The sequence below is a fragment of the Drosophila obscura genome, unplaced genomic scaffold (genome assembly GCF_018151105.1).
Source record: "Drosophila obscura isolate BZ-5 IFL unplaced genomic scaffold, ASM1815110v1 contig_150, whole genome shotgun sequence".
Lineage (NCBI taxonomy): Eukaryota > Metazoa > Arthropoda > Insecta > Diptera > Drosophilidae > Drosophila > Drosophila obscura.
Genome location: NW_024542736.1, coordinates 4,872,774 through 4,896,219, shown reverse-complemented (window position 1 = coordinate 4,896,219; position 23,446 = coordinate 4,872,774). Strand labels below are relative to the sequence as shown.

Below are 23,446 nucleotides of genomic sequence, written 5' to 3'. Positions count from 1 at the left end.
ATTTCTGGGATAATATCAAGCCATCGCATTCATTTTCATTCCCCCCACTCAGTTCGTTGGCTTGGGCTGTGCTTTACTTTTTTCAGACTCCAGTGCTTGCATGTTTTTTGTTATCTATACAAAAAATACAAAAAGTAACTATATCAGATGCGAATGCATACATACATACTCTCTCTCGCACAATCACCCTCGCGCTCTATCTCTCTCTCGTAACATATCGCGCTCTCTTTCCTTTTTCGCTTTCCATCTCTTTCAGTTGAACGCTGCACAGTGCTCTCCACGCTCCAAGCTCCAGGTATTGTGTTGTCGCATTTTGGCAGCTCTTGGGCCTGCTGCGCTCGTCTTGGGGTTTCAGTTTCGTTCACGACTTCGGCGCGTTAGGCAGCAGCAATCGCATCAGCAAACGACTGTAACATCCACAACACATACAACACATCCACTACATCACTTTGTGGCTCGGCTCTTTTATTACGTGTGCACTATAAAAAAAAGTAAAATTTATAAATCCAATTACGTGTTTTACCAGCGTGCGCTCATCGTCTCATGTCGTTGTCGTTGTCGCCGTCGCAGTTGTCGTTTTCGTTTTCGTTGTCGTTAGCCGCCTCTCCTTGTCCGTCCAATCCACGTTTTGGTTAGCCAAAGCCAAAACCCGAATAGACTTAAAACAGCTGTTTGCTCTACAGCTGGGCCAAAAGCGAAGACAAAGCGAAGCTAAATAGCAATATGAAGTTCGGTGCCTAAGTCTTTTGTTTCCCCCAGCACTGTGCAGAGGCGCACGCGAATTTCCGTGTAAGAAGAACAAACTGAGAGCAGAGTGTACCTAAACAGAAACACAAACAGAAACAAATCGCATTAAACAAGACTGTTTTAGTAGCGAAGGCAAAAGGCCCAGTGGAAACCAGTTGTGCAACTACAATTCCGAATATTCCCAAGCCTTTTACTAGCCAGAGCCCGTTCCCGTGCCCGTGCCGGCTCCCCTGAACCCAGACCGCAAAAAAGGTGAAGCCCCTGCAGCAGATCATCGACAGCAGCGCAGCAGCAGCACCACTACAGAAATCGAAATGGCACCGAAGAAGGAGGCAACCTTGAGCCAACAGCAGCAGCAGCAGCAACAACAACAGCAGCAGCCTGTCATGGACTTTGAAAGGATAAAGCGTCACTTCAGCTGGTCGGATCCCAGTGCCATGTGAGTCAGTGCTAAGGGTATTATTCGTAGTTGTAGCTTCAGGTTTTTACATCACCATAAACAGCTGCCTTAATGGTCCATAAAGTAGTCGTTAAGCCGAGCAACGAAGCCCCGAAACGGAACGGAACCGAGTCAGCATCAGTCAAAGCAATTCGTTCAAGAAGCGATCATCCAGCAGATGCGATCGACGATAGCCATCTACTAAGCAATATAATATAAAGTTCGTTGCCAAAGTCTTTCGATTGCCTTTGCTTTGATTTGTGTTACCCTCGGGCCAGGCAGCGGCAGCCGACAGGTAAACAAAAACTGGTTGGCTTTGAAATCGTGTGGCTCAAGAACATTGGGTTTCCGTTTCGTTTCGTTTCGCTTCGATTCAATGGAGTTGTGTTTTATTGCCGTTTGACCGATTTTTGAACCAAACTCATGGAGAGCCCAACATTGCATAACGCCGCTTATCGCACGTGTTTGCTGTCAACGGAATTGAAGTTATTTTTGGAAAACAGACAGATTTATCGGTAATTCATAAGAACTGGGAGAAACATTCATTAATTAAGGGAGCTATAGAGAGTGTGTGCATTTATGGAGATGCAGCGGCAGTGAATGACACTTGAATAGGCAGTGAATTACTCAGTGGTGCATTGGCCAAGGGTTACATGACGTTGGGGGGCTAAGTGAAATGCAAATTTAGACGACTCATCATCGATGATAATGATAATCGAAATTAGTTGCAGCGGCAAGCTCTGTTTGTCCTCGTGCAATTGTGCCCGTAAGTATTTGTTTTCGCTGTCTTACAGCACTTTCTGCGCACATTCCGCGTCATGCTTATTCGGCGCTCGGCTTTAATTGCATTTACGAGGAGCACCTCACATGCTAGGCAACAAAATCAGCCAAAGGCAAAGAGTGACGAGTGAAATTTGCAATTATATAAAATACTTACGCTATCAACTAACAAATATATAACAAGTTGCGGCGCATGAGGGGCCACTGAGGCCCATACACAAACGATTAAAAATAGAACCCCAGGGTCACCGGCTACCAGAGAGTAGAAGTAGCAGAAGGGTGCAGAGTTGGGCAACGGCTGGTTGGCTTTCAGCACTTGGCACTTTATTTAGCTAATTGCTAATTTCAATAATTTCCCAACGCAAATCTGCAGGCAGCTAGCAGCTCGTTTACCCGTCATAACTAGCGAACAAATAATCGTTTTTCGTGCAAATTAACGTTCATCATCATCATCATCATCCTCAACGCATTCGCAAGCGGCGACAATTGGGCGCCGATCCCAGACCAGATTCCTGTTGCAGCCAAACATCCGGCAAGACGCTCCGTTCCGATCGATTGAACATGATGTGTGAAAATTATTTGGCCATAATTCAAAATTCAATACACTTGTATTCCCCTTTAAATCGATGTATGCGAAACTCTCCGGTTTATGTAAATCTGAGTTTTTTGTCATTAACATATGCAGAGCTTCTTCTTTGATTTGGCTTAGTTTGTGAATGATATAATATGGGCAGCACCCAAGATACATATGAGATATGCTGCACAAGGGTGTGGGTATGCAATTTGAGAAGGGGTGCGTCGAAATTGATCGAAAGTTAAAAGAGAATCAACCCCTAAGCCCCCCCTTTCGTACATCACTGTCCTCTAAGAAAATGTTTGCCAAAAGCCAACACCACATTAGCATCCAAATAGGGTTTATTTTAAGGTAAGGTCTTCTTTAACCGGACCGCAACACTGCCTCGTCTAAATGAATTAGTTTGTTGGTTTTGGCGGTTTCTCTCTTTTGATGGCCTTCATTATACAATATCCACGGCTCGATCGGCTGCTGCGTCACTTCCGCATGAACTAGTTCAGTTGTGAATGGCCAGGAAAATATTGGGAAATCAGTATGTGTTGTGTTTTTCTTACTGGACCGCCTGGCGTGCCATTAATTGTTGTATTGTACCTTTTGGCTGATTGCCGATGATGCATGTTGTGTGCCCGTATGCCCGTATGCCAAGCACGCCCCCACACTCCACTCCATACCATACTGGCCGAACGGGTGAAACTGTTTTAGCACGCGTTTGGGATAAAAATTCTAATTGCTGTACAATTAAAATTCCACAACCATGAAACCAGAAATGGACAAACGCTGGACAGCAGCGCATCTGTTGCTGAGCCGGGGCTGCGGTTGGGGTACAATAAATTATAATCAGTTAATAGAGCTTTTTATCTTGTTGCTTAGAAATTAATATACTTAAATATTTACATTTTAGGTATACAAAGTTCGTGTGTTGATTAGTGTTGAAAGCTTTTTGATCGATGTTTTCAACCGTAACCGTCGATATATTTCGTCGTTCCCCTTCTCCACATGTACTGCGAATGTAAAAACGTGCAACTACATGTAAAGTAAAAAATAATTACATAGCTTTCGCGTCTGTTAAGTTAGCAGAAAAGCTTTTCGTCTCTGCTAAGTTACGCTCAAGTTTTTACGCTTCCACAGAAGCGACTCAAAACGTTCCGTCTCGTTATTATTTCAAATTTTTTACGCACTTTTCGACTTTAGCGAAGTCTTTGGCAAAGGAAATGGAATGGAATCAGAGAGATCATTATATACCTGTAATATTTCTGATGACTTTGGAGCTGAGCTCTCTAATTGACTTCAAAGTTCAACAAGCTAATTGTATTAATTTTTGATCTGAGGGAACTCTTTTTTGGTCATATTCTTGAAAAATGGCAGACGCGTCTAGAACTCTGTTGATCTTTAAGCGTACCCATTAAGGTTATATTTTTAGATCTAATGTGCTGTGCCCTCAAAGGCCACAGAACGTACCGAGAAATGGCGATGTCATCTTAATAAAAATTAATACAACACGCCGTCGCTCGCAATGACTGACAATGAAAGATTTATATCCGCAAAATGCGAATGTCAGTGGCTTTTGATTTCCTGAATAACCTTTACGTTTGAGTCGCCGGCAGACTTTAGAATGTAATTCTGAGTTATAATGAATGAACTCAATCACGTCGGCTTCCCGGTAAGTGTCCTGAATCCCCAGCCTGTCACATAAATTAACGGCAATTCTTTGGGTCGTTTTCTTTGACAGGTGAGGGACAATGACGTCACTTGTGGTATGAACTTTTGCCAATACTTTCACCGACCCGACCGCTCGGTTGCAAGAAGCCATATGCATTGTCTCAGAGCAGCAGTTTTCGGTGTATTTGCTCGTGGCATTAACAGCAATTTGGCCCGCCTGCTAATTGGCTCGAAATGTGGTCGAATAGGAATAGGTGGCCGGGCAGGGCAACAGAAGACCAACAGATAGCATTGCCCAATGCGGGCCGGGCCAATCAAGCTGGCAAAAAATCTCAAATGCCGTGCATTGTGTGCCAAAAAGTTTTCCTCAGATACTCGTAATTACAGACGGATACACATATTCAAAACGTTGAGCCCACTCTGCTCCAACGGACGTCGCTCCGGCCAGCTTTCGGTTTTCATTTCATTCGGTTTTAATGCTGCGGCTTGTATCTTTTGCTCATTTGCCAGTTTACAAGAGACCTTGACACATTTGGGGCGTTGTGTTTTTTGTAGCTTTGGCCAAAAAATCTTCACGAATTATAAAAACCAGCGACGATCTCCAGCCACATTCACATCCAAAGGCGAGTTCATTTCCAATCCGAAAATGGACCAACAAGCATTACAAAAACCAAACGAAGCGATTGCAATTTCGTAGATATCTGTGTTAATGGGGCGTCGACAGCGTCTAATTGTAATTAATTAAGCCAAGCCGCTTGCATTGGCAGCGCAGCTCTTTTGCATTTGCCAGACGCTAAACACCAGTCTATAGTGGAGTCTGAGTTGAGCTCCAGCTCCAGCTACAGCGCCGCGTTGCGTTGCAACAATTGCATAACATTTGGCAAGCACCAAAAGAAACAACTTTTGAGTCACCGCTGCTGACGACCCTCCAGCGCGCCCAACTGCAGCGGGCACGGCACGGCACGCGAATTCGCCAAACTGTAGAGGAGACAATGTCGTGAGTGCAGTCGTGTCGGTCGTGAGGAGAAAAAATTTCCCCTTTAATGCTTCCCAATTGATTAATTTCAGCTCTCAATAGTTTATTCTCGACTTTTGAATTATTTTCCATACCTTTTTACTGCCCTTCACGATTCCATCACCATTTTAGGCGTAATAGGCATAAAAGAAATAGGTGATTAGGACACAGCACGAAGGCGAGACGAACCTGAGCGAGTGGCGAAAAACGAAAAACGAGTTTCAAGCGAAAGGGAAATTTTATCGCAAAGTGCAATTCGTTTTATGAGCTTGAAATTGCTGCCGCAGCCGCCGTTGTCGTCGTAGTTGTCGTCTTGATGCAATTAATTTAAAGCCATGCTGGTGCTGGTGCTGGTAGCTTCTGTCACTCCAGTCAGTCCATTCCTCTGGCAGGGCTTCCCAGCCAACTTCCTCGTCCCAGTGGCGACCTTGTGCCCGTTTTCACAGCAGCATAAAAAAGTGAGAGAGCAGAAACAAAACCGAAATGAAATTGTCTGTATGAATGGGCATTGGCAGGGGACTGGGAATGTTTGGGTTGCGGGGCGGCTATAAATGCGCAATGGAGCAGACAATACACAACAAAAACAACAAAAAAAAAAAGATGTAGATTTGAAATGTGCACATCGTGAAACAAAAGAGGCTGAAACAGAAACGGAGACAGTAAGTGAAGCTGTCGCGAGTGAAATTGATGCCATGGCAAAACCTTAAAATGTTGTCAACCAATTTCTTTAATGCTTTTTGGACATTTGCGCTTGCTGTTCGTTGTGTTGTTGTTGTGGTTCGGGCCAAATGCACTGGCCAGGCGGAGTCAACAAACTCGTCCAAGGTGTCGCTGCCATAGCATGACTTGCCTAAAGCCGAAAGACTCAAGCCTCAAGCCTCTGAAACAAAACAAAGACAAAGACATACTTAGAAAATTGCAAGCAGATTTGTTTTGGATTTGTTTTGGCTGTTGTTTGTTGTTTATTGTTAGCAAAATGTGTTGGCTGATCTTTGTGTCTCAAGTGCTGTTTCTCTGTGGGCGCATCAGATTAATATATTAACTAAAACATCAGTTACGAAATTGGCAGACTATGTCCCATCCCAACTGCACAAATTGGTACACCATGAGACGGCAGTTTTGGTTGTAATATTAGCTGGAAAACCAATTTGAGGCATTCTCTTGATGATGAGCATTATGAATCATAAAGGTTGCATCATATCCCCCTGGTTAATGATGGGGAGCTGTCAGCTTGGCAGGCTGGCAGGCCGCGTGCCTGCAAATCAGAAATAAGTTTTCAGGGCTCATTAGCACGTTGCCTGTCGTCTTCCGAAAACCATGTCAAGTGCGACGGCGACGCATTTTGTATACATTTTTATTTCTTGATACATATGCACGCGTACGCACGAATAAGCTAAATACATGCTCGTACAGATGCGTGAATTACTTGTATTTTAACAGCAATTATGTCCATTGCGACGACAACGAGGATGTTTACATGCACATCAGTCAGTCAGTCAGGCAGTCAGTCAGTCAGATGCAAAGTTCGCTTTTACGAGTTTGCCAGCCATTAAATCTGACTGAAAAGCCAGCTCGCAGTCGTATGAGTAATAATCCCTGAAGGAAGCTCAGCTCAAACAATACCCTTCATATTAAATACGTGTACTTGCCGATTTGGCAGCTGGATAAGACGCTGTTTTAGGTCTCGGGACCGCATATATCAGGCAACCTTGTCAGTTAATTGCCCTTTAATAGCACCAGGGCCAGAAGCCACAAAAATGTAAAAATCCATACCAAATATCCAATTGGTTAGCGTATCGCGGTCTTTGCAGCATGTGTCCACCATTGACCATTTACCAGCTGCTTAAAATGTTTGAGCGCGTTTGGTTACAACACACGATCCAATCCGATCGGATCCGATCGGTGGATGGCTGGATGGATGGATGGATGGCACATTTGGCCAGCACTTTGGGGCCTGCAGAGGCTGACACCCACAGCACAGTCGATCGGCCGATCGGTTAGCTGTGCATTTTCAATGTCAGTATTGCGCAAAATGTGAATAGTTTTATGGGTTTGTGGTCGAATTTTTTGGTTTTTCTTCGCCCAAACGGCAAACGCCCTTAGTCACGCCCTTAACGCCGGCTTGTTAATTTTTTGGATGACATTGAAATTGTGCAATGGGGCAACAGCACAACAAAAAACTTTTAATATAGACATGTTTATTGATTTTGTTGGACAGACAGACAACCAGCCAGCCAGCCGTCCCTCATATCACATCACATCATTCGTCTCGTCTCGTCAATTCTTCGATCCAAAGAATTCTTTGGCACATTAATTATAGTAATTAAGGCATTTAATTTCGCCTTGAGGCAGCTGCGAAAATGTGTATCTACCCCTCCCCACCCCTTATTGGGGGTGAACTTTGCTCTACTTGGGCTCTGCTTACAATCACTTACATAAGGGAAACCACATTTTTAATTAAAAGTGCATGGGAATTTCAATGAAATTGCAATAGCAATTACAATTTATGAAATGCGAAGCCAAATGAAGCCATTACCCCGATCCGAGAGAGTGAGTGGTGAGCGGTGAGCGGTGGTTTCTTTTGCAATTCCTGCCACTCACAAGAGCAAGAGCCAACAGAAGAAGAGCTTCCCCGACGCGCCGCAATGCGTTGAACGATAGCACAGCCCGCCCTGAAGGTCGCCTCGCCGGATTACATAAGACCGACGATGCACAGTGAAAACCCCAATAACCTGGGCCCTTTTGCTTTTGTGCCGCATGGTTCCCTTCCCCAAATAAAACCCTGCTCAAGCGCCGAAGGTGAACGAGCTGGAGCCTAAAAATGCTGCAGCGGAACGCCAGGAGCGAAGCCAACAAACTCTGCCTCGCCGAAAAGTCGCTCACCAGTCGAATCGAGTCGACACGACACGAGTCGACTCGAGTCGTGTTCATTCCACAAGCTGCCACAAGCGACTCAATCGCGAACGAATGAGTGGAGTGGAGTGGCCTTTTGAGTGGGTTTCGCCCGGGCATACAGGTGTTTTTTTTTTTTTTTTGTTCGCTTTTGCTTTTGCTTTGGCTGCGACTCGGGCCTGAGCTTGGGCTGAGACGTCGTCTAGCTTTCAGTTGAGTTTCTGGCAGCAAGGCAATCGCAAGTCCACAGTCTACGTCTACCACGCGTCTAAAGTCGCGCATAAAACGCACGTGCAAAAGTGCAACAGCTTCGCTCTCCTCTCGCCTACTCTGCCTACCCCACTCGAGTGCTCGAGCTCTTTCACTCACGCTCTTGGCCAGCCAAGTCTCTTTCCGTCTCTTTCATTGACAAAGTGTAAAGTGCAAAGCTAGCCCCAAAGCTAGCAGCGACGGCAGAGGCAGGCAGCAGCAGCAGAAGCAGCATCATTGGAGCGGCGCTCCAGCCACAGCTTGGCCACCGACTCGAAGTCAGTCTTAGTCGAACCTTTCAGAGCAACGCAAGTGTCTCCTCTCTCGAAGTCTGCTCTCCCGTTGCCGCGTGATTTTGTGTGTGCCCCAAAAGCGCCATTAAAGCGTCCGCCTGGAATATATAGCTAGTTTCCCGAGAATTGTTTAAGCGGAGAGCGCGTGTGCAAAAGCCAAAGGCGATCTATCATTAATTCGCGGGTTCGTGCCTTAAGTCTTTCGTTTGCGCATCCTACGCCTTTGTGCCCACTGTTCGCGGTGGAAGAGAAGTGGATTATAGCCTCAACAAAAACGACGAATTTTGTGCAAACATTTGCACAGTCCACCAAAATAAAAACTAAAAAAAAATATAACAAACGACGACGTTGACGACAGCTTCGTAAATCTATTTAGAACGCGCATTGTAAGTGTAAATTTGCTCATCAAACAAATGCCTGGCACGGAGATTTGGAGTTTGTCGAGCTTGACTTAGGCGCATGGGCATGGCACGGCACGGCACTCAAGTGATATATACACGTTTCAGGAAATTACTTCTCAAACACTCGCCAAAGGCAGGCAAACAACGGGCGCTCTGCTCCGCCCATGAGGCGCAATTCTATACAAAAGAATATTCAAGCAAACAGAAAAACAAAAATCAATTCCTCATAAAACAAATGGCTGCCGCTTTGTTGTTACTTCAAAGTCGACAATTACTTTGTTCGCAAACTTCCACCATGCTGATGACGATCATCATCATCAATTCCCCCAATACTATTCCCATTCGCAATACCATGCCCAGTCCCATGCCTTCATCGGCTACTGTCCGTTTATAATGTTCAAACGCGTGCGCTCTGCGCCCGGCATACAAATTTCCGCAATGATATGATATCGTCGTCATCGGGTAACCAAAACGCTGTTAGAATGCGGACTCCGATGAAGCCAGAGCCCAGAGTTACTGCTCTCGTACAGTAACCCATGGTATATGGTTCCAAAACTTCAGTTTTTTAGTGCATTTCACAGCTAAAGGTGTTGTGTCGTTCATTCAGTTGGCCATCAGTGCGTTGCACTTGGCTTAATTTTAATTGTATTGATTCAGTCCGTTAGTTGCGGCCTTAATCGGCTTAAATGCTTGCGCAGTGGGAAGCCTTTCAAATGAATCTGTTACACTTTTTTCCCCACCTTTGTACTTTGAGCTAAAAATAGTCAGTTATTTGTGGGCAACTGCATTAGTTGAAGGAAGACCCAGCCAATGCCCAGAGACCCTCCCACTGGCTATTTGCCTGTCATATATATGGCTTTATGATTAACTTAGATCATCGCATTCTGTGGTCACTCGGCTCTTGGCAACACAAGTATATATACTATGTAGATACTCGTACACCCAGAATTCAACGCAAACGTACACTGAGAAGAGGTCATCGAGAAACCGAGAGCCGTGAGCGAGAGTCTCTGTGCTAGCCAGTCATTTAGCCAGGCTTTTGTGTACTCTATACTCTATGTGCTTTGTGCTTTGTGTTTTTGTGCTTGTGGCTGTCGCTTGCAATTTCGAGCAAAGTTCAGCGTAATTAAGTGCTGTGACTTTTTGCATTTTCATTGCACAAGTGCACAGAGTACAGCGGTACAGCGCTACAGCGCTACAGATAAACAGATACTTTGATAGTAGTGAATCGTAATAATAACAATTATAACAGAGCAGGGCAGAGCAGAGCAGGGCAGAGCTGCAGAGTGCTTATGTCTTATAATAAAATGCATTCATTGTCAGATTTTGTGCACCCGAGAGACCTTCCCGCTGGCCCTGAAATTAGTTGTCAAGGTCTTCTCTCTCTCCACTCTCCACTCACAACTCTCGCCATGCCATGTGCATTTCCGAGCCGAACCGAACCGAACTGTGCAGCGATTTAAAGCTTAAACTTGAACTGGTATTTTTCGTCTTTGGGGGTTTTTTTTTTTTTTTATGTTTTATTTGTTTCTTTTTTTGGGGTCTTTCATTCTCTGTTTATCACGTCGTGGCTATGCTTTAAGCAGAGTTCAAGGTGTCCAGCGGATCCAACAAAAGTATGATGAAAACCGAAGTCGCATCTAGATGTAGACATGATTGTTGTATGCCATTAAAGCGGTGCGACATTTAATTAATATCAAGGCACTGGCAGCCATTAACATAAAGCTTCATATAAATGACTGGCCTGGCAGAACTCTACTCTACTACTAAGTGATCCGATTCGATCCGATCCGATCCGATCCGATCTGAGTTCGATCTGAGTTGGAGCGACTAATGTTGTTAAACTAATTACGGACAATTTGCATTGCTTAAATCGATATTAAATGAACGGTTAATATTTCCAGTGCAGCCCCAGGGACGGGGCATGACCAATTAAAGTGAACTTAAACCGAACTGATCTCGCGGCTGCAATGCAATGAAATGCAATTTGTTGGTCACATAACGCACTCGATAATTGAGGACTGGTCGACTGGTCGACTGGTCACTTAATGACTAAATGCCAGGGCCTAATCGCTCAATAACGTCAACCTGCATGATTGAGCTGCCTGGCCTGGTCTGGCCTGGCTCCAGACAGAGACTTAAGAACAATGTATTTGCGCTAATGGAGAGAGAGAAAGAGAGAGGAAGAGTGAACCGACAGTTCGTACTCATAGAGATGTCTACTGGCAACTGGCCCCAGGGGTGGCAACCTCTGAAGGAAATTTGTAATTCAAACTCGCGGACATTAAAATTTCAGTAATACATTTCATGACAGACGCAACATTTGTTGGAGTTCACGCGACCCCATACCACTTGGAATGCCGATATCCCCAATACCAAGCCCCAGCCCCAGCTCCCTGGTCTTGGTACGAGTATCTGGAATTGATTGTGCAATAGCGACGTACAACAATTGGGAAAATTAAATATTAATTGAGGCAATCGGACATTCTCTTTCGAGTTTTGCAGGAATCGTTGTCGTGTTGTTAACTCGATTCGATTCGAATCGATTCGACTCCAGAGACTGATTTATAGATTAACTGGACGAATCGATGGAATTGATTAGGTTCGCTGTATTCCCTGTACTCCCTGTACTCCCTGCTGATGATTTCACACGAAAACCAATCAATATCAATCCATATCTTCCACTGGGATTATCTAATGACTAGCCATATGTGGCCAGTGCGGGTGAGTGCTCGACTATTGATTTGGGCACTGGGAGCAGAAAAGTCTATAGGCCTGTTGCAGAACCAGTTGCCCCGACAACTGGTTTGCCATTTGCAGCACTCATCCAGTCAGCACTGGCCAAAAGACCAACTCGAAGAAGTTGCAGCCACAAAACTGTGTCGCACACGAGTGCAGCAGCCATAAACACACCGACAGACCGACAGACAGACAGACAGGGCAGACCGGCAGACACGCAGACATGCATGCAATTATGTCATCGGAAAAGCCAGTCGATGAAAATGAAATCGCTTCGGAAAACGCAGAGCCAACTGGCCAGGTCCGACGAGATCGAAAGTAATCGAAAGTACTCGTAAAGCCGCACTTTGTATCCCCTGACGGTAATGGAGTTGCGTTGACTGGCGCACTGCCAAGGCAGTTCTAATGGGCTCTGAGCCATTTGGGCCTGGCCTGCCTTTGGAGGCCGCTTTAATATCTCGCACATGGCTGTGGCTGTGGCTGTGTCTGTCCCAATTGCTTAATGCCACACACGTAGCGTAGCCATTGGCATTAAACATAAGCAACCATAATGGGTTTTCCTGTCTGCAAAAATAAATAATAAAAACGAGAAATTTGTCCCAGTCACAGCTGCTGCTACTACTGCTGCTGGAAAGTCGTTCAGTGGTTGCATTGAGATTGCCTCTTGCCTCATTGAAATTTAAATTGTCTTTAATAAATTTATTCATGCATTATATGTGTGTGTCCGTCCGTCTGTCCAAGCAGCTGGCTTCCTGCCAGCAGCTTTCATGCTCAAGCGATTTGCCCATTGCTCAATATTGGGCTTCAACTCGACGATTCTGCTAATTCATTGAACCTCTTGGGACTCGCAAATTATGACTCACAGCTGCCCGCTGATGCTGGCTGTTTTGTTTTTGCACAATTTAGACACTCGATGACGCACGTGGCATAAAACTTTCCGCTGCAGCGGAAAGTCCCCCGGAAAGCCATTGCATGCCACGACTGACCTTGGCACGGCAACGCACTCGGCATGCAAACTACAGATCAGCAGCAAATCTAAACGATTTGCAGTAACATTTTGCTAAGAACTTTGCTCGCTTTCAGAGCTGAACGCTGAAACCTTTAACAATAAAGCCATTTGGAGAGCAGGCATCCTCGCACAGCCACTCGTACTGGTAGTACTCGTAGTCAGGTCCAGCAGAGACAACAGAATTCCAATGCCAAATGCGTACATTGCTTTGGGGCTCAATTATTATTATGATTATTGTGATTGTTGTGCTGACTTAAGCGGCTTTTGGCCTGGCTGCCAACGTCAAGCGAACCGTCGAGCCGCTCAAGAAATATTCACAGTTTGTTTCTGAGCCATGGATCTTATAATGCCGCAGTCATATAGCATGACTTGGCACAACTACTGCCACAACAGAAGCAAACCCCGCAAGGTGTTGATTGTATAATGATCTCTGCTGTATCGAATCGATATGAACGGACTTAGCGGGGAATTCAATTCAGTTTTTAGAGCTACTTTCCCAGCTCTTTTCCTTCTAGGGCTTGTTTAGGGGTTCTTTACACCCTCTTACATATAACCCATCTGCACAATCATCATTTATGATGACTGATCAAAAAAATAAAAGACCTGTGACGTATGTGCAATGAAATGCCAGCGGGCCAAACTCGACAGACTCCCCGTCCAGCCAATGCATAAATCAAACAACAATTTATGCTCAAACATGATTATTATTTATACATTTCAGCATTGTTGTGTGTGCCTGAGACACTCGAGAAATTGCAAAAGATTGGTCGGGCGCTGGTGTTAAAGTAAAAGTAAAAGTAACTACCGGTTAAACAAAAGCAAATCAAAACATACGAAATAAAAGTTAAACAAACGTTAACCAGGCAAACAAATACCCACCCACCCAACAGCAGCAGCAGCAACAGCAGCAGCAACAGCGCACCAATCGCCAAACAATCGCAACACACAAATAAAATGCTGATATCAACGTAAGTAAATTCCGTGGATGAACATGAACATGAACGTGCAGAGATTACGGCCATAAATCGCAATCAGTGTAACAATTTTGACCCACTGATGTTGACCCACTTGGGTGCCAGTCAATCGCCGCCAGTCTATCAGTCTTCCAGTCTCCACAGTCATCCAGTTTCCTGCTGTCAACGCCCGATCTCGCGACTTTAACACTTGTCGACCCATTAACATTGCATAATCCCTCAGCGAGACGACTTTTGATTTGACTTTTCCAACGCTTCGCTTCGCCCTTTTTGTGTCTTTGTATCTGCTTTGGCCATATCGCTTTTTGTTTCTGTTTTTGGTTTTGTTTTTGGTTTTTGTTTCTGTTTTTGCATATTTGCCAGCGACCGCATTTCTCAGCGGGGCGAACAAGTTTGTAATTATGTCAAATACCAAAAGGCGCACATTGCATAATCCAGATGAATCCCATAGCCATCGCAAATTCCCTTTTCTGACTCTTGACTTGATTAATGCTCGCATCCCATGAAGCTCGAACAATGCCTGGAGTGGGTATTACCCGGCCTTGCTTTTTGCACTACCCTCTCGCTCGTAATTCAAAATAATGAGAGGCCATTGATTTATTTGGCAAATGACGAGTTTGCCATTTCAATGGCTGCTTCCTCGTTGGCCTGTCACTCGGTGTCGGTGCTTAAGCTCAAGAATAGAAGCCCATAATTATATGCCACTGAACGAAAAACGAAAACAAAACTGACAACAACGAAACAATTCGCTCAAGCGGCAGAGCCGACAACAAAAGTCAATTACACGATTTCATTTGCATCTTCCGCGTGTGGAGGCGATGTGTATGGAAATGCCTAAGAGAGATGTGTTGCTTATCAATTCTGTGGCTACTCCGTTCTGGAATTCCCCGCAAAGGTCCCACGAAAGAAAGAACCGATTGTACATTCCTGTGGGATCGGCGTGCTTAAAATTCAGCTCATCATTGCAATTGTTGCGTGACAGACTCCAGAGGCAGATACAGAGCCCGAGCCAGGAAGAGTTTAAGTCCGAGTCTGAATGTTGGTCTGTCTGTCTGTCTGTCTACCTTGCATGTCTCTCCCTATGCTGATTATATGCGATTAACCGGCTCAATCATCAATGAAATGGCAACACGAAAAGCCTTCTCCCATACCTAACCTAACCTTAGCTTGGCTTAGCTTAGCTTACCTGTTATATAAGCCTATAAAATGGCAGACAAATTTAACAGTCTTTATCTTGGGATGACCTCATTGGCACCTCTGTGGGAGTCGCACTGAACTTTGTCTGGGCTCTGGGCTCTGGGCTCTCTCTCTTGCTCTGCCTGCCACAACAATTATATTGGGTTTGCATTCTAAAGTCCGCTATTTACTCAACGAGTAAAGTGCAAAAAGTATAAAAACTGTCAGTTAGGGCACACGAAACGTTAAATTTATTGATGATTCGGGGAAATATACTCTGAGCAAATAACAGCATAAATAAACTTGGTTTCATTTCCAAAAAAAAAAATATATATATCTTTGGGTCTTTCCCCTGAGTGTCTTACCATTGAGATAAGGCATCACAAATTCTCACGGTCTATATGGGATTGTCGACTGGGATTGTCACCACGATGTTGCAACATCCACCGCCAACATCCACATTCAACAGCCCAAAAATGTGGCGACTCTGTGGACACATCGCTGCATGCATAAATAGCGCTCTAATAGTTAATTAAATTATCAATAAGCAGGCACAAACCAAACACTATCAACATGCCCAAAACTCTTGGCCATAAATGTCAAACGCACCCAGCTCACAAGAAAAGAGAGAAGAGAGAAAAATGTCGGCTTGTTTGTCATTATAAAAAACTACTTGGCCTGACCTTGTCCATTGTTGACTGTGCGCGCACGCACACACACATTTACATTTACATTCACAGACACAGACACAGGCACAGGCACACAGATACTCTCACACAGGCGCATACAGAAATTTACGCAACTTGCGAGTGTTTGGCTTTTGGGCAGCAGTGACTAACAATACTCGTACGCAAATCGAAAGACTCCGACAACGAACTTGAAACACATTTCGTCAACGAAATTGCAGCATGACTGCGAGCATATCTGAGTGCGTTTCGTATTCAGAATCGGTTGTGGCACAGCACAGGCCAGCGCAGCCCAGCCCCAAATGTTGTCAGTTGGGGAGATGGACGCATTATGCAAATATTTGATAGGCCGCATAATAAAGCTACTACTTAATTTTCACTGCAAACTCGGCATCGGCTTTCGAGGATGTTTGCTTTGCTCTCAAGCGGTGGGCTGTTTATTGGCTGTTGGGCTGTTTGGCAACCGTCATCAGATCATCTCAACTCATCCCAGTTTGGGTTTCGTATCGGATCGGATCGGATCGCCTGTCTCGTGCCTTATACAAAATGCAAATATTTGCGGCCGAACGAATATTTATTTTAACGAGAAGTAACGCAACGACAGCGATTAGCAAAAACTTGGCTGGGGGTTCGATTGTACCCCAAAACCCAAACGTTTTCGAAAGCGACAACAAAAACTGATCGACTGCGCTCAATTAGTGACCTTGAACTAGTTTACCCCCCCAACCCGCCATCCATCAAGTGATTTTTGGTTTGTGTATCTCGTTTCTCGTTTTCATTTCTTATATGACTTGCTTTTTGGGCACCCCGAACACCGAAGAGCGAACGAACAGCGACACGAACGCTCGTTAATGATACGAAAGGCCCGCAGTCAAAATATGTTAAAGAGGTGCGAATGTGATTAATTGCAGGCAATTATGAACTTTCTTCGCCGAACCATGGCTAACAATGCAGCTAACCTTGACCCAAAAATTGGCTACTCTCTGCTCCCCTTCCTCCCCGACTCACACATGGTTTGAGCCTTCGCTGCACAGCGCAATGCAGGCCAAAATGCGGGAATGCCAATTGCATAATGGCCCAGACCACTGCAAATGCAAACTACAAACAGTTTGCATATTTGCTCAACGGCTGGCCTGTCCAACTTGGGCCGTGGTGGCTGTGGCTGTGCCTGTGCCTCAGACTGTTAAGCAATCAGCCGCCAGAGCTGGTCCGGTCCGACCAGAAAGACCATTGAGGCTTTAACAACTTTACTTTACTTATAGCGATTTGCTTGGTAAGCATTCACTTCGACTTCACCGACTTTTGTGTTGCCAACTTGGCCAAGTGATCACACACTGACCACTAACCAAGTGGCCAACTGGCCAAATGGCCAAATGGCCAAAAAGCGCGTTGGGTAAGAGAGACGAGTGTGTCTGTTGGACCGACTATATACACGTAAATATTGAAATGAAAAGTGTGGCCAAGCAGCGCTCCATTGTTGCTTTTTCTGTCTCTCTGTCTCTCTGTGTGTGTGTGTGCTTCATGCTTTTTTGCAATGTGTGCCGCTGACATAGTTTCCAAGCGCCTAACCACTGAAGCATACACCAGATACACTCAGATACAGATTCGACTCATATGCGACCACACGTTAACGTTATGCAAATGCAAAAACCAGCAGCAGCAGCATCAGCAGGAAGTAGTCAATAGCCAATTGAGCGAGCCACAAATGACCAATAAAATATTCTAAAAACCGAAACGAATGACCTGCAAGTGCAGCAAAGTATTCGGAACAAGTTTTTAGTTGCAATAATAACTATTTTTAGATACTATTTTGAGTTATAGTTGCATTCTAATTACAAAAATTTTTTATCTCTTGCAGCATTCCCACAGACTCCGCGATGGCGGCCACAAACACAAACGATGGTGGCACACAGCCACAGAATGCTGTTTCAGCCTGGGGCCAGCCCGCTGCCGGACCACGCAACACACAGGCCGCCGTGTCCGTGCGACATGCCTTCAAGGCCTACGGCAAAAAGAAGAACGCCAACCAGGTGCTGAATAACCTGAATATGACAGTCCCCAAGGGAACAATGTGAGTAACATCATCTCTCTTCTATAAAAGTGAAATGTTGACAGCTTCATTTAGCAACTAAATAAAATAGAAACGGCGAAAGTAATTAACACATCACATCAGATCAGATCAGATCGGAGCACTGCCCATGGGATACACATACACCTATATGTGTGTGTACTGTACAGATTGTATTTTAGATGAACTCGAGTTAGATATTATATTGGCAGACGATTTCCTTGTAACTCAGATTTGATTGCATGCCCCGAGATTTAAGAGTCTCCATCAGAGGTCATTTGGTTACGCTCGAGCTCGAGCCTCCACTGGTAATTGCGGCAATTATAAATTATACGATACGTGTACTATGGCTAACCAGTCCGGGCCAAGACTAGTTTGCGCACTCGTACTAGTACTCGTACTAGCACTAGTACTCGTACTCGTATCTCTCTTGTAATTGAGACGGCATTTTTGCATGATAATTTGAGGCTGCTAACGAGGGTCGTTGGAGCAGTTCCAGTACCTACAAAGAAGTGATCCCCATTAAGAGGCTTCCTTGCCGGCTGACGTCAATCTCTGGCCGCATTCTACACGTATTCACAATTAGACAAATGCCATTCGCATGCAAAGACTGCCGTTCATATGCTGAATCTGGAAATAGAAGCAATAAGCCAGGCAATATTGATCGGTTATTGGCAGGCAAACGATATTCAAAGTTCGATTTGGAGGGTTTGTTTGGCTTCTCCATCTCCATCTCTGTCGCGGCACATGTGCTTAATTGTGCGCGCCCCTCGAGCCCAAGATTCGACCGCTTCATGAATTTTTGGCAAACATTTGGGGGCCATCAATTTCCAATCGTAAATAATTCATTTTTTATTTATTTTTTGCCTTTGGCATTGATAAAATAATTTCGGCATTCTTAATGATTTATAAGGCACACTTAACCGGCGGCTGGCCATCGAGCGTGTGTCGTAACGGCGTTTTATTCTACGAACCACATAACGAGTATGCTGCAGTCTTGACCCAGTTAACAGTTTGGTTCGTTCAGCTTTGACCTAGGTCATGTCAGCAGTCGAGTCAACGAACTGCACGCAGCGGGCCAGGCCAGGCCCAAATGGCTTTTGGGTTTTGGGTTTTCAAAGTCACTGAGGACTGACCAGACGATTATGCCAATTAAAGTCTGGCACAGCCAGAGATAGAGCCAGAGGCAGAGCCGGAGACTGCGACTGCGACTGTCCTCCCTGGGGGTAATATCAAATGTTGTTTATGGCTAAAGTTTATTTCGTTAAGTGGCGCTGCGTGTTAATTATAATAATAAATCCAATAACAGGCCAAAACGTGCGACCTACGTGCCGCAACATTTTGTCAAAGGCCGAAAGTCCCAACGAAAACAGACGACAAAATAACAATCCGATAATCACAATAATCATCGCCTATGAACCTCATCATGATGATACAGCCCGTCTGCGGCTGCCACTCCACAAAAAGAGGCGGGGTCGTCGCATTTGATATCTGGCTGGGGGGTGGTGGTGAGGGGGTTGAAAATGCTACCTACGACTATATTTCTTACTTTTCAAGGTGAACATTTCGAAATAATTCAACTTGAACTGCGCGAATCAGCATTGACATCGTCGCTGACATGCCACAAATCGTTACACATACATACATATACTTACACATACTCGTATGTACATACGTATGATAATACGATTAAATCTATGTACACATGCGAGTACAAGTATATGCCCCATGTCTGTGACGACAGTTTTCGTGCTGAATTTGCAAAACAATGCTTACTGGCTGTCGTTCTCTTAGCGCTTTTATATCCAGTAATCGTAGAAGCAATAAGAGTATCTTGAATAAGTAATATTCCAGCTGGTGTTCGACTTGGATAGAGCAGGGAATAGATCACCAAATAAACCCTATACCCTATACCCTAAACCCTGGCATGGGGCATTATCTCTTCAGCTCTATTATGGTTCCCCACTCATCACAATATCTGTATTCCTGCTCCTTTAGTTATGGCCTGCTGGGTGCCTCTGGCTGTGGCAAGACCACACTGCTCTCCACCATTGTGGGTCGCCGCTACTTGGACTCTGGCGAGATCTTCGTGCTGGGCGGCAAGCCCGGCACTCGGGGATCGGGTGTGCCCGGCAAGCGTGTGGGCTACATGCCCCAGGAGATTGCCCTCTACGCAGAGTTCTCCATTCAGGAGACCATGATGTACTTCGGCTGGATATTTGGCATGGAGACCAAAGAGATTATGGAGCGCTTGCAGTTCCTGCTCAACTTCCTCGATCTGCCGTCGGAGAAGCGTCTGGTCAAGAATCTGAGTGGCGGGCCAGCAGCGTCGCGTCAGCTTCGCAGTGGCCCTCATGCACGACCCGGAGCTGCTCATTCTCGACGAGCCCACTGTGGGTGTGGATCCCCTGCTGCGTCAGAGCATCTGGAATCACTTGGTGCACATCACAAAGGCTGGCCAGAAGACGGTCATCATTACCACACATTACATTGAGGAGGCGCGACAGGCGCATACGGTAAGGCATCTCCAGAACATCACTTGCAGATCTCTGACTTTATTCCTCTGAATCAGATCGGTCTTATGCGATCCGGACACTTGCTGGCGGAGGAGTCGCCCAGCGTTCTGCTTTCCATCTACAAGTGCATCAGCCTGGAGGAGGTTTTCCTGAAGCTGTCGCGCATCCAGAGCCAGAAGGGCGACGTGACCCATGTGAACTTCAGGTAGGTCCCAGCCGGACATAGTCCACGTATTTAACCCCCGCCGTCTAGCGTCGCCCATTCTAATACCCGAACCGTAATCTTTTCCATTTGGCACTCCACACTCCACTCCACTCCACTCGCATGCTTGCAATCTGTGTTCCACCATCCACCATCTCTGTGTTTTGTGATCATTCGGAGTAGTAACAACATTTCGTTGCACGCAATGGCCTTCGGCAGCAAGATGGACAAGCCCAGCTCCAGCCAGGAAGGCGGCGTTGTGGGCCTCAACTTCCACCAGAGCAAGGAGGTGCTGATCAATGACAGCAACGGCTCCATCTACACGGTTTGTGCTCCGTTCTTGCCCCGATCCCCTTGCTCATTTTTGGCTTTCTAACCCCACGACAGCTGAACCAGGAACCGTACAGCCCACCGCCCGCCAGGCGCAACAACAACCCCAATGACGAGGAGAGCTGCCAGGACTGCTATGCCAATCTGTGCAAGGTCACCTCCAAGGGCAAGATCCGCGCTCTGCTGACCAAGAACATGCTCCGCATGTGGCGCAATGTGGGCGTGATGCTGTTCATCTTTGCCCTGCCCGTGATGCAGGTGATCCTCTTCTGTCTGGCCATTGGACGCGATCCGCAAGGCCTCAATCTGGCCGTAGTCAACGGAGAAATGAACAATACGGTATGCCAAATATACTAGAAGATCTCGCAGCTCGGAGTTACAATTCTCTGCCCGCTTTTGTCCCTTTAGGAGACCTGCTTCTGGGAGGATGGCTGTCACTTTGCCAATCTGGGATGTCGCTACCTGAACCACCTGAACACGAGCGTGATCAAAACGTATTATACGGAGCTAGAAGACGCCAAGGCGGCAGTGAGAAGAGGCGAGGCCTGGGGCGCTGTCTACATCACGGAGAACTTCACGGACGCCTTCACCGCACGCGCTGCCCTTGGCCGTGAGGCGGACGACGAGACGCTCGATCAGTCCGAGGTGAAGGTCTGGCTGGATATGTCCAATCAGCAGATCGGCGTCATGCTGAACCGCGACATACAGCTGGCATATCGTGACTTCGCCATGGGCCTCCTCGGACAGTGCGGCAACAATCCCAAGTTGGGCGATGTCCCAATTCAGTTCAGAGATCCCATCTACGGCACCATGAATCCCTCGTTTACCGATTTCGTAGCACCCGGCGTGATCTTGACGTAGGTTTCTACCCCCATAAAATATCTGAGAATACAATTAATATTTCATTCATTTTTGTTTTGATTGTTTCATAGAATTGTCTTCTTTTTGGCTGTGGCTTTGACGTCATCTGCTCTGATCATTGAGCGCACTGAGGTAACAAACAAATTAAGATATTTATTCCTGCTTGTATTAACTTCGTGGATTCATTGCAGGGCCTGCTGGATCGCTCCTGGGTGGCTGGTGTGTCCCCTGGCGAGATCCTCTTCTCCCATGTCATCACCCAGTTCGTGGTGATGTGTGGCCAGACCACGCTGGTGCTCATCTTCATGCTGGTGGTCTTCGGGGTGACCAACAATGGCGATCTGTTCTGGGTGATTGTGCTGACGCTGCTGCAGGGCATGTGCGGCATGTGCTTCGGCTTCCTCATCTCCTCCGTTTGCGAGCTGGAGCGCAATGCCATCCAACTGGCGCTGGGCTCCTTCTACCCCACCCTGCTGCTGTCTGGTGTCATATGGCCCATCGAGGGTATGCCAGTGGTGCTGAGGTAAGCCACTTTCTTTCAGACTCTATCAGAATGAAACCCAAATTCAAATACTCCTCCCCTTCAGATATATTTCGTTGTGCCTGCCTTTGACGCTGGCCACCTCATCACTGCGCTCCATCCTCACCCGTGGCTGGGCGATATTCGAGTCGGATGTCTACATTGGCTATGTGAGCACGCTCTCCTGGATCCTGGGCTTCCTGATCCTCACGATGCTGGTTCTGCGGGCGAAGCGCGGCTAGAGGCGTCTGCATGCCGCAGCACATAATTTTAGATCGCGTTTAGTCGTCATTGTCGTCCCTTCCTAGCTCTTAAGATAGTGTTCCCCCCCTCTGGCTTTCACTCTTTTTGATTCTTTCTCGCTCCCCTTTGCTCCTGCTTCTTCTCTTCTGCCCAAATGTCATAAATTATTTAAGCACCCACGCAGCTTTCCTTAGCTTCTACTTCGCACTCCAAGCACTATAAATATTTGTTTAAGGCTGCACATTTCGTAGTTTAATTTGTAAGGTTTAGGTACCTAAATGAATTGTTGTTGTACATACGAGTATGTTCTGTGTCACAAATCAACCCGAAAAACAAAAACAAAACGTCCGTGTGTGAGCGACCTAGCTAGACGTCCATTATTCGTAATCCTCTGTTCTAGAACTTCTCTTGATTCCGAATCGGGCAATTTATTACACACACACACACACACCACACACAACTAATTTTATATATTTTTCAATGGACTGTGATTGTTTTTTTTATACATATTTCACGCGAAAGCCTAAAGAAGAAAAGAACAAAAAAAAGAAAACAAGAAAAACAAACAAAAAACAATGGTGGGTTTTGTTAATAACATTAAGTAGTTTAAAGCATTTTTTGTATGGGTTTAAGTTTTTTAAGTTAAAACATAATTAAATACAATAATGTACACTACCCTAATTATATGCGAATATACATGTTTGAGGAAATATTATGCTCTTGGCATAAGTATTTCACAACGAACAAATCATAAGCTAAAGAAAAACAACGAACAAGTGAAGCAAAAGTCCTTATTTAAGCATGACCGATCATTAACTACATATGTATGTATGTGCAGTTATGTATAAATAACAATAAAAACGTGAATAAAAAAAAATGTCAATCTTTTCATTTACAAGTTCGTCAAAGGAGTCTAGATCTCATAATCTTTTTTATAATTTTCGCAATGCGACGAAAATATGTTTAAAATCAAATTCAAAATCGATAATCTGCGCGCATTTTAGATAACAGCAAATTAACAGCAAACTGTAAGCGAAACAGCTCAGCTGTGTTACTCGATGATTGCCTATCGT

At 45.5% G+C, this 23,446-nt stretch overlaps 1 protein-coding gene across 1 annotated transcript; it reads left to right on the top strand.

Annotated features, from left to right (window-relative positions):
* Positions 1–386: 386 nt before the first annotated feature.
* LOC111068731 (ABC transporter G family member 20) lies at positions 387–22,878 on the top strand. The gene is given in 11 exon segments (XM_022358422.2): positions 387–1,186; positions 17,492–17,704; positions 19,700–20,018; positions 20,020–20,217; positions 20,274–20,422; positions 20,603–20,744; positions 20,807–21,088; positions 21,158–21,606; positions 21,682–21,742; positions 21,802–22,133; positions 22,198–22,878. Coding segments are annotated over 11 exon segments (2,445 nt in total). The 5' UTR covers positions 387–1,061; the 3' UTR covers positions 22,373–22,878.
* The last annotated feature ends 568 nt before the right edge of the window (positions 22,879–23,446 follow it).